Raw genomic sequence first — 11,999 nt, 5'->3', positions numbered from 1 at the left:
ATGCAAGTGAAGAGTGAGGCAACATTTAACTAAATTTACATCTACTTATTTATGTAATTAATTGTTTTAATGGTACTTGTAGTGTGTGTGTTTAATTGATTTAGTTGTAAGTTTTTTAGAGATGTGAAACACGGGTGGTAAATAAGCTGTTATTTTCTGCTTGAGAGCTAATTATATAAAGTGAGAATGTTGAATTGAATTTATATTGATTTATTTAAAAATAAGAAAGTAGTAAAAGTTTTACATCAACCTACTCCTTTACATACAGATAACTTTTTTATGTGGGCCAAAATGAATGACTAAATGAATGAATAAATTCCAAGACGACCGATTAATCGAGAAAATAATCGGCCGATTAATCGATTATTGAAATTATCGTTAGTTGCAGCCCTACTAATGATGATTCTCTGGATGCATTAGTATTTAAGACATTGTTAACTTTGAGATACAAAAGTCCCAAGGAGTTCAGGGGCATGGTGCAGGGGTTGATGTTGTATCCGTTTTGGCATAACGCTAGGAGAAATTCTGGCATTTGATCAGTTTAAGAGCAACAGTGTGATATTTAGCAATTCAATGTCTTTTTTTCTTTGGACTTCCATCAACAGTGGATCACCTCAATGGATAAAGTTCATTTTCACAGCTAAAGAGTTTGATGTCCTTGATGCTGCAAATGCAGATTCCTTTGATCCATAAATGAACCAATAGAGATTTAGTTCCCGCCTGAATCACATCCATGTTCCCAGTAAATTGGAAGGGAACAACTGTGTAATCCAGCATGCACGTTTCACTGTAGTGTGTTTGAGTCAGGGCCTTCCATCTGCTTGTTGGTCCTATTGTGAACATCTTCATAAGATTTGCTGTATGAATTCACTGTAGAGGTTTCCTAAAACACAAAAACATGTGTCAACCACCAACATATCACTGTGTATCACAGCACTGTTTGATGCATCTCTTACACAGACTTTGGGAATGATGACTTTAGAGAAAACTTCAAATTCAAAGAATTTTTTTTTTACAATGACAGGTGGACATAGCTGCTGACAGAGCATGTGAAAACCTTTTTATCATCATTTTTGGTGCATTTGTCTCTCTTTGTGTTGTACACACTCAGACTTGGGCCTGTTCTCCACAAAGACACTGGTGGAGGCCAACCCCGACCATCTGGTGGAGGTGCGAACCCAGCTGGCTCAGCCCACCGACGAAAACTGGGACCTCAGTGGCACCAGGAAGATGTGGCGCTGCGAGAGCAGCCGCTCCCACACCACTATCGTCAAATACGCTCAGTACCAAGCCTCGTCCTTCCAGGAGTCTCTGCGGGTCAGTGGGACACTCAACACCTCGATAACTTACCCATTTGTTACTGACATTTCTGAGTGAAGAAAGATTTTCTTCACTTCCAACATAATTATCTTGGTCAATGACATTAACATGGTTCCTACACAGCCTTGAAAAGAATGGAGTTTAGTTTTAATACACTGCCTGGCCAAAAAAAGAGTCACCACCTGGATTTAACTAAGCAAATGGGTACGAGCCTCCTATTGGATAATTACTGCATGGGTGATTATGTTTCAGCTGACAACAAGTTATTTAACCCCAACTGGTGCAATGAGTTGCTTCTCATTTCTTAAACAACCATGTCAACAGACACATCCTGTCATCGTGGAAAAGATGTCAGTCTGTTTGAGAAAGGTCAGATCATTGGCATGCATCAAGCAGAGAAAACATCTAAGGTGATTGATGAAAATACTAAAATTGGGTTAAGGACTGTCCAACGCATTATTAAAACTGGAAGGATAGTGGGGACCCATCGTCTTTGAAGAAGAAATGTGGCCGGAAAAAAATCCTGAATGATCGTGATCACTTAAATATTTGGTGAAATCAAATCGAAGAAAAACAACAGTAGAACTCTGGGCTACGTTTAATAGTGAAAGTAAGAGCATTTCCACACACAATGTGAAGGGAACTCAAGGGATTGAGACTGAACAGCTGTGTAGCCTTAAGAAGTTTGCTGCGGAGCATAAAGATTGGACTCTGGAGCAATGGAAGAAGGTCATGTGCTCTAACGAGTCCAGATTTACCCTGTTCCAGAGTGATGGGCTCATCAGGGTAAGAAGAGAGGCAGATGAAGTGTTGCACTCATCATGCCTAGTGCCTGCTGTACAAGCCTGTGGGGGCAGTGCTATGATCTGGGGTTGCTGCAGTTGGTCAGGTCTAGGTTCAGCAACAGGATGAGCTCAAAGAATGAGGTCAAAGGTCAGCTGAATACCTGAATATACTGAATGACCAGGTTATTCCATCAATGGATCTTTTCTTCCCTGATGGCACGGCCATATTCCAAGATGACAATGCCAGGATTCACCAGGCTCAAATTGTGAAAGAGTTGTTCAGGGAGCATGAGACATCATTTTCACACATGGATTGGCCACCACAGAGTCCAGACCTTAACCCCATTGAGAATCTTTGGAATGTATTGGAGAAGGCTTTGAGCAGCAGTCAGACTCTACCATCATCAATGCAAGATCTTTGTAAAAAAATAATGCAACACTGGATGGAAATAATCTTGTGCCATTGCAGAAGCTTATTGAAACAATGCCACAGCGAATGCGTGCTGTAATCAAAGCAAAAGGTGGTCCAATGAAATATGAGTGTGTAACCTTTTTTTGGCCAGGCAGTGTATTTTCCAGGAGTTTGAAAAATTAATTGTGTTTCCAGCTTTTGTTCCTTTTACATTTTCTGAAAGGATAATTTTAGGCCCTGTTTACACAAGAACAATCCCTGAAACATTAGTGTTTTTTCATTGTTTATTGTGATAAATAAAGAAAAAAACAACTTACATGGATATGGCTGTGCTTATTAAATCTGCTGTACTTTCCATGTCAGGCAGAGTTGCCTGACAGCAAATGACAAACTATCGTACCGTCGCATAAAAATGTCATATGTGCTGAGTGATGTGCACTTTCTCAGAGGGGGGAGGTTATAAGATTAGTTGTGTGTTGTAATTGGTGAACATGTGCACAGAGGAGGGGGACTTGTCCCTAAAAACTATCGTATCAAAACAGTAGTTATTGCATGCCTGGCAACACTGCTGCCAGGCTTTCAACAAGATGTGCTCGCAGTTTGGAGCATGTAAACTCTTACATCCAAAATGGTGAGTACATGAATGTTAATTTGGACCGAGAATGAGGTTGGGTCACTCCTACATGTTGAAAAGGGTGAGGAATACAAACTGCACTCTATCTGCCATTGTTGCAGTTGTTCATCTACTTGCGCAAGCGCAGAAAAACTGATAATGGCAGCCGTTCGGAGTGTACATTTACGATTTCACCTCCTCTCAGAGACCTGGATTCAAAACCTTTGTTTTCAGAGAAAATCAGGGCTGTTGTTGTGTACATGAATAGCTACAGTTTCACTCAAAGTCAGCGTTGTGCAAGCTAAGCCTTAGTTTTGTTTTGTTTTTTGTTTTTTTGTTTGTTCGTTTGTTTTTTAAAGTAGCAGAGTATTTATTTATTCCCATTCTTGCATTATAAAAGATGGACATACTCATCATGATGTCCACATTGGATTGGAGTTCCCTTTATGAAATGTAGGCCAAAAACATGTTTTCAAACCAGTACTCTGGTTACCAAGACTTGCTTCTTCTTCTGCTTCCAATTTCACTGATAAACACTGCAACAGTAACCTGCTCAGTGTCCTACAGCAGTCTGCCACAGGTGGCCATGGCTCCTACTACGTCACCAACCAAGGAGGTAACGCCGTCCACACAGTCACCTCACTTTGGCATTTTGACCCAAAAACTCTAAAAACAAGTCATTAACGTTTTAAATAAGAGAAATGGACCACTGGGATGTTTTATGGAGGTGTTTAACTAAAAGAAAAACATGGAAACTCATTATTTTGATACTTTGCCAAAAAAACGCCAAAAACACCCGAGTGGTTTTTTCAATGATCTGTATCCAGCACCTGATGATCCAGCACCTCTTTGATAAGCCACTTGCATGTTGTGTTAATTAATTTAGCCATGCATTGAAGCAGCCAAATTATCAAACATTATTTGATTTTTGGAATTAGCGTTATACAGATTATCGTAGAAATACAATAAATATTGTATGTATGGCAATGGTGGCAATTCTGTTCATGCCTCTTTTGGTTCTGTGATGCTTGCTTCAGTTAGAATTGGAAGGAAAAGCTTGCAAACTAAGACACATCATTTTATCTTCTATAAAACAAAAACAAAAGAAAAACATGTAATAGTTCACTGTTGATGGTATAAAAAGCGGCGTTTATAAAATATTGTGCAAGTTATGCTTTCACTGTAAAAATAATCAAACGTTTCTTAGGTAGAGATGCCTCAGGTGATTAAAAATGCTTGACCTGTAGTGACGAGGTTTACTGTCCACAGCCTCGCTTTATGTCGATGTGTCTTTAGACACGACTGTTAACCCCACAATACTTGTAATAAGAGCAACATCAATGATATATGGCTGCAAAACTACAGGATATTATCCACGTGTTATATACACAGTATGCAGCTTTTCAGTTCTGAGGTAACCCAGCCCGAAAGCATGCAGAGGGTTTTCTTTTACTCTAAATATTTTTTATGAAAAAACCTAAACACTGGAATTATGACCATAAACTAATTAGAAAAGCTTTTTTTTTTTCCTGCCTACCGTTTGTGTCTGTTTGAAGCGCACAGATAATAAAACCCCTGTTGTGTAAACATTCACAGCAAATTTACAGACTTTAAAAGTGACTCAAAAATTGGAGGAAAACTGAACTTCAAAATGGAAATTGTGTAGGAACGCTGTGATAACACATGCAAGAGTCTCAGTTGCACTTTCTGGCAAAAATTGATAGTCCTGAATCTTTTTGTAATTTATTAAATTCCCTTTTGTTTTGTTTGTCCTAAAACAGGAGGAGAATGAGAAAAAGAAAGAAGGAGAGACAGAGGCAGGTTCGCCAGACAGGTGAGCAACTTTGATGTTAATGGAGACATATTATGAAAATCTTTCCTTTTTTTTGATGTTTCATAGTCGTCGTTTGGTTGTCTGAAGTTAGTACCAACTCAGGGACTGCGAATAAACTTTGTTTTGAGCTCTGTGGTTGTGGAATGATGTTTTACAGTGCGTCCTTCAGATCTGCAGGAGGAACCACTTATTCTGTTTAAAACTGCATCATCCTTAGTTCCCCTTCCTCTAAATTTTGTTTTCAAAATATTCTACATTTATTGTGCCTCAAAGGTGGGTACTTTTTCCTCTAATTGCCAGTTTTAATCAGATATCGTGTTACCAGACATTTTTCCCCCTCCCACAGAAAAATCGACACTTTAGTTTTGCATTAGTCACTAAATGTACCATCAACCAAAACTGAAACATGCAAAAATGAACATTTACTGATGTTTATTATTAGCTCATGTTCCTACCATTGATCTCTGAACATTTATATAAAATCCATTAGTTTGGATCTACAGTGAAGCCCAGAGTGCATGAAGTTGTAATGTGGTGTTTTAATAAACATATTGGTGTTTTAATGGATTAGCTGACATTGCAATAATTAGTTTTTGGTTTTAAAACACGGGCCTCTTTGACACATTTTATGACTAGATTGCTTCTGAAAGATGTCTCATTACCAATGCTTCATCATCAAACTTAAAATAAAGCAATTTTGACAATTTTGCTGTTGTGTTGTGAACTGAATAAGCTAAAAAGTTGGGGTGATTTATGTATCTCCGACTATTCTCAAAAATGGGAAAAGTGGTGTTGTCTCTCCAAACCCTTTTAAGGTCAGTTGCAATAAAAGTAGATCTAAAGACAGTCCGTGTATGAGCTCTTTGATTCTGTAAACTTAATTTTGACCAGAATGTTTCCCAGTTCATAAGGACCTCAGAAATTTGTATTAAAGGGATAATTCAGCAATTTGAAATGGCGTACTCTGGAAGTGTTGTGGAGAATAGTTTATATTCAAAAGGACTGATAAGCTTCTGGCTAGTCCAAACACAGCTGAAGCCAAAGTGGATGGCTGCTGTCTTAAAACAACTTCAATCGTCAAAATGTTATAGTAAATGCAGTGTTACTTGTTTTTCATTTACAATTCTATGGTTATTTGCATGTGCAAGTAGTAGCAGAAAGTAGCTGTAGCACCAGCAGGCAGGCCAGGGACTCTTCTGGAAAAACATAATAATTCTGTTGAAATAACCACGTATTGCCAAATTGACAGTGTTAAAAGTTTGAGTCACAACATCTACATGACCACCATGATATTTTGACAACGATAGTTATTTTAAACCGTTCTCTTTGGTCATAGCTGTGTTGGGGCTAGGTTAGCGCATCAGTCCTGTTGGACATAAACTTTATTTCCTTTCCTTTCCTTTATAACCTTTCCACAGAATTTAAAATGATCAGAACACCCCTTTAACATGTAATAACCCTTAGGTTACTGTGTTTCTTGTCTGTGTAACTGCTGACGTTCTCTTGTCATGCCTGTAGCGCGATGCGGCGAAAGAAAGGCTCTCTGAAACACATCAAGTTCGGCACCAACATTGACCTCTCTGATGAGAAGAAGTCAGTAAACTCTTCAGTAAATTCCATTTTGATTCATTCCAATCAAGCTGTACTAACAGTTTACCCGTTACAGGTGGAAGCAGCAGCTTCAGGAGCTGGCTAAACTGCCAGCGTTCTCCAGGGTGGTGTCGGCTGGGAATCTGCTCAGCCATGTTGGTCACACCATCCTGGGAATGAACACCGTCCAGCTGTACATGAAGGTACCAGGAAGCAGGACTCCAGGTGAACATGGCTACAGTGAACACCATTGTCTCCGCCTGCCTTTGCCCTCCTGTTTCATCACATCCTGTTTTTTTTGTTTTTTTGTTTTTTTTCCTGTTAGGTCACCAAGAGAACAATAATTTCTGCTCAGTCAACATCAACATCGGTCCTGGTGACTGTGAGTGGTTTGCTGTGCCGGAACCATACTGGGGCGTCATCAACGAGTTTTGTAAAAAGTACAACAGCACTGAATATTATTTCAAAGTCTCTTAGTTAAGCAAACAACCTTCTATTGGCTAAATCTATTGGTTTTTTTGTTTTACAGGAACAACATTAACTTCCTGATGGGTTCGTGGTGGCCCAACCTGGAAGACCTGTATGAGAGAAATGTGCCTGTTTACCGCTTCATTCAGCGGCCCGGGGACTTGGTGTGGCTTAATACAGGCACCGTTCACTGGGTTCAGGCCATTGGCTGGTGCAACAACATTGCCTGGAACGTCGGACCGCTCACATGTGAGTTCTCTGTAAAAAAACATTGCCACACTAAACTTCTGTCAGTGTGGTTTGAGCTCTGATGTTATGGTCAGGAAAATTAGAAAATTGATTCCGAATCTTCCATGTCTGCAACGAGTTGTATCTAAAAATGTTTTAGCTCCCACCCCTAACTGATGTTGTTGATATTTGTCTCTAGCTTATCAGTACAAGCTGGCAGTAGAGCGCTACGAGTGGAACAAACTGCAGAGTGTCAAATCCATTGTTCCCATGATCCACCTCTCTTGGAACATGGCGAGGAACATCAAAGTATCGGACCACAAACTTTTTGAGATGATCAAGTGAGAGCTTCTACATTATGCTTCTCAGGTCAAATGCTTTTCACGCTTTTTGTGTTAACCTAAACCTACTTTTCATGTTTGTGTCTGTTAGGTATTGTTTGTTACGGACTCTGAAGCAGGTTCAGATGCAGAGGGAAATGCTGTTGGCTGCTGGGAAACAACTGGTATGGCACGGCAGGACCCAGCACGAGCCGGCTCATTACTGCAGCATCTGTGAAGTAAGAGCGTGAAGAGTGTCATCTCTGCTGCATTCAAATTGGGAATGCTCCTTCATCTTTTTGTTTGCTTCTCCTGTGTGTCCTGAACCAGGTGGAAGTGTTTGATCTGCTGTTTGTTACCAGTGAGAGCAACAGCAAGAAGACATACGTGGTGCACTGCCAGGACTGTGCACGAAGGGCAAGCACAAACCTGGACAACTTTGTGGTGCTGGAACAGTACAAGATTGAGGCCCTCATGCAGGTTTATGACCAGTTTACACTGGTAAGTCATTTATACAATCAGCTGTTTGTTTGTATTCCCCCCCCAACACACACAAAAAAGGGCTATTCCAGCCAGTTTGAAGTGGAGTTCTGTGAAACTGTTATGAAGAATTAATATCTTACCTGTTGTAGATACACTATATTGCCAAAAGTATTTGGTCGTCTTAAGTGACATCCCATTTATAATCCATATGGTTTGTTGTGATGTTGGCGCACTCCTTGCAGCTATAACATCTTCAACTCTTCTGGGAAGGCTTTAACAAGGTTTAGGAGTGTTCCAGAGGCGCATTTGTGAGGTCAGACACATATTAGAAAAAGAAGGCCTGGCTCACAGTTTCTGCTCTAATTCATCCCAAAGGTGTTCTATCAGGTTGAGGTCAGAACTCCAAACTTGTTCATCCATGTCTTTATGGACCTTGCTTTGTGGGACAGGAAGTGGCAATCCTCAAACTGTTGTCACAAAGTTGGGAGCATGACATTGTCCAACAACATCTGTGACGATGGAAGTGATTGGAACACTGGAATTCAATGATTTGGATGAGTGAGTGAATATTTTTGGCAATATAGTGTAATTCTGCCTAAATAACCATGTAATTCAGAATTACCAGCAGTGTAATTATTGAAGTTCCAGACTGTAAGGTTGTGGCAGGAGAGAGCATGGCCAGACGGCATAAGGTGTTGGTGTGTAAGATGACTGCTGTGGTGAAGAAGAGGGAAAGAGTAAAGACAGAGAAGAGGACCAGATGGTTGAAGTTGAGGATGGAAGAAGGTTGTGAGGAGTTCGAAATGGAGCTGTTAAAGGCTCTGGGTGGTACGAAAGAGGAAGTGAAAAATATTAGAGGATGAAGCTCAGAAAGCTTTGAAGAGGGGGAAGAGGGGAAGGCAGATGGACATGATGACATACCAGTGGAGTTATGGAAAATGTCTCGGAGAGATGGAAGTGAGATGTTTGACTCGATTATTCAGTGGCACTTTTGACAATGAGGAATGTCTGAGGAATGGAGAAGTGTGTTGGAGCCAATCTTTAAGAACAAGGGTGACATACACAGTTGTAGCAACTACAGGGGAATTAAGTTTATGAGTAGGGGTGGGCGATATTGCCAGAAAATTATATCACAATATATTTTTTTAAATACCTCTAACAATATCACAGACAATATTCCACTTTTTTTATTGATTTTTCCCAAATAAATATGTAACTTTAAAACTGTTGGGTTTTTTTTTCTTTTTATAAACAGATTTGACATGTCTCCACCCTTACCTAACACAACATCCTTGCATGACTTGTAAAATATGGTAGTCTGATCCACATCTTCTATTTTAAAACCAAAATAATTCCAAACACAAGAAGGGGCTCCTTTTGTTGGAATTAAGTTTGGACTCACGGGAGGCATTTTCGTGTTGTGCTCCGCCAGGTTTGCTAGGTTGTGCCCGCAGCGCCTCGTGCTGCTTCTTCTTTGTTTTAGTGGCGGTTGGCAAATGACTATAGGAAGCATTTTTGTCAAAACATCCGCCGGTGTTAAAGTAAACGAGACAATATGGCACACCTCTATTGATGAGCCACACGATGAAGATCTGGGAGAGAGTTGTGAAAGCTAGACTTAGACAAGAGGTCACAAAGGTGCAGGACTTCAAGTACTTTGGGTCCACTGTCCAGGAAAACGGGGAGTGTGGTAAAGAGGTGAAGAAAAGAGTCCAGGCAGGATGGAGTGGATGGAGAAAAGTTTCAGGAGGGATTTGCTGGGGCAGCAAAGGTCAAAGGAAAGGTTTACAAGACAGTGGTGAGAGCAGCGATGTTGAATGGTTTGGAGACTGTGGGACTGACAAAAAGACAGGAGACAGAACTGGAAATGGCAGAGCTGACGATGTTGAGGTTCTCCTTGGGAGGGACAAGGATGGATAGGATTAGGAATGAGGTCATCAGAGGTACAGCACAGGTTGAACGACAGAGAGATAAAGTTAGAGAGGCCAGACTGAGATGGTTTGCACATGTGCAGAGGAGGGACAGTGGAGATATTGGTAGAAGGATGTTAGCTGCCAGGAAAAAGTCAAAGAGGAGATATATGAATGCAGTTAGAGAGGGCATGGAGGTAGTTGGAGTGAGGACAGAGGACACAGAAGACAGAGTTAGATGAAGGACGATGAGTCGCTGTGGAGACTCCTGAAAAGGGAACAGCTGAAAGAAGAAGAAGAAAATACCTCATTTATCTTGAAAAGTTGTTCAAGCTTCCTGCATTTTCCCCACTAGGACTGATTTTGTTTCCTCTTTACAGGCAAGTCCCCTGCCTTCCTCCTCCTGATGGAGACCTTTTCTTCTGAGGACATTACAGAATCACAACGGGCTTAATCAGAAACTTTCCAGAACCTTTTTTTATCCCTTCTTTTCTGATATTCAGGAAGGTGGCAGTCCTTCAACTGCGTCCTGTAGCTATCCCATAAGGCAGCTGTGTGAAAGCTGTGTGTCTATGCAACCTGCCCCGAGCGGTGTGCCTCCCCCCAGTGGACTGGAGGGGGACGGCAGCTCCTCCTGTCATCATTAGACTGTTCTACTGCTGGCCCAGCTGGACTTCATTTGAACACACAAAAGACCATAACAAAATCAAGTTTTGTACATATTATGATTTAAACTGGCACCATCACGCAAAGACTACTGAATATGTTTTTCCCATTTTAGTTTTCTGTTTGTGGGTCGACACCAGAGTTTTTGTTCCCTTTGATGAGATGATTATCATCACAGGTCTTTGTTTGTCCAGACACCTCATTGGTTAAGAAAACCAGATTTTAAAAAAAAAAGACAAAAACATTTTTGTAGTGTGAAATACAAGTAACACATTTTACAACAGTCTTCTTTTTGTTTTTTAATCACTTTATAAAAATGAATTTTTATCTGCTGGTAATATGAGTTTTGAGTTGCTTTACTTTGAGGAGGAAAAAGGATTTGTTGACAAACTGCCGAGTCACAGAAAAAAGATTGCACATGGACAAGAGTGAACTTTAATTTTTTTTTTTTCTTTGATGTAAATTTACACTTATTTATAATGCATATTTATTGCTTGAAAATATTTGTCAATGGAATGCTGTAATTTTTCTCCAGAGTACCTGCCATTAAATTTGAAGAAGCTGTGTGATTTTGAGCACGGCTCCTCGTATGTTTTCTATAAAAATAAAACGGCTTAGTAAGTGTTGTACAGAGACCTTACTTTCAGATTGGTTCATTGTTTGAAGGATGTGTTATGTGTCAATAATGAAAAACAATCTTTCTTTACAACTGCAGCCATGTTTGTTTATTCAGTCACTTTACAGATATGAGTAAAAAGCTGAGAATATTCCTTCAGTTCTAAGATTTTATGTGTCAGGACAAAAAATATTACATCCTGGTCAGTTTTTTAAATGAGATAAATGTTGTGAATAACAAGAGTTCTAACAGTATTTAATTAACACTGCAGTGAACGACTGATCAAGTGTGGGTTTCACTGTACCAGTCTGAAGCACTGGGTGTGTTTTAACACAATGCCAAGTTAGAACGACATCAGCAATGGTTTTAAAGAAGCAAATGATGCTGCCAATAAATTTGGGATAGGTTGCAATGTCATTTTCAAACTATTTGTCCAACTTTCTACAAGAAATGTGGAAAACATTTCAGGTCATTTTTAGTTTTCACAGGCACGAACATCCCAACAAGATCACTGAGGTCCGACTGAGCAGTGCTAAAGCAACAACAAACAAAAACTGACTCCAGTTTTCAGTACGTGAAATATTAAAAGTTTTTTTTTTAGAAGGGTTGCAAGAAGAAACCTCTCCAAAAGAACATGATGTGAGTTTGAATAGTTGGATCTGAACAAGCTTTAAGACTTGTGGACCTGTTGGAAGGATGAGACCAAAGTAGTGATGCTGGGTCATCATGTCAGCATAAACACCTCATGTCAACA

At 40.0% G+C, this 11,999-nt stretch overlaps 1 protein-coding gene across 1 annotated transcript in view; it reads left to right on the top strand.

Moving 5' to 3' along the window:
• kdm6a (lysine (K)-specific demethylase 6A) overlaps nucleotides 1-11,335 on the top strand; it is a gene marked incomplete at its 5' end in the record, with an annotated part of 31,686 nt that extends 20,351 nt beyond the window's left edge. Inside the window, 10 exon segments of the mRNA XM_025008784.2 lie at nucleotides 1,112-1,317; nucleotides 4,912-4,964; nucleotides 6,483-6,557; nucleotides 6,631-6,779; nucleotides 6,880-6,994; nucleotides 7,084-7,271; nucleotides 7,450-7,591; nucleotides 7,683-7,809; nucleotides 7,901-8,071; nucleotides 10,344-11,335. Coding sequence (XP_024864552.1) covers nucleotides 1,112-1,317; nucleotides 4,912-4,964; nucleotides 6,483-6,557; nucleotides 6,631-6,779; nucleotides 6,880-6,994; nucleotides 7,084-7,271; nucleotides 7,450-7,591; nucleotides 7,683-7,809; nucleotides 7,901-8,071; nucleotides 10,344-10,370 — 1,253 coding nt within the window.
• Between the last annotated feature and the right edge of the window lie 664 nt (nucleotides 11,336-11,999).

This window comes from Kryptolebias marmoratus, linkage group LG6 (genome assembly GCF_001649575.2).
Source record: "Kryptolebias marmoratus isolate JLee-2015 linkage group LG6, ASM164957v2, whole genome shotgun sequence".
Classification (NCBI taxonomy): domain Eukaryota; kingdom Metazoa; phylum Chordata; class Actinopteri; order Cyprinodontiformes; family Rivulidae; genus Kryptolebias; species Kryptolebias marmoratus.
This window is presented reverse-complemented; position numbering and strand designations above follow the sequence as displayed.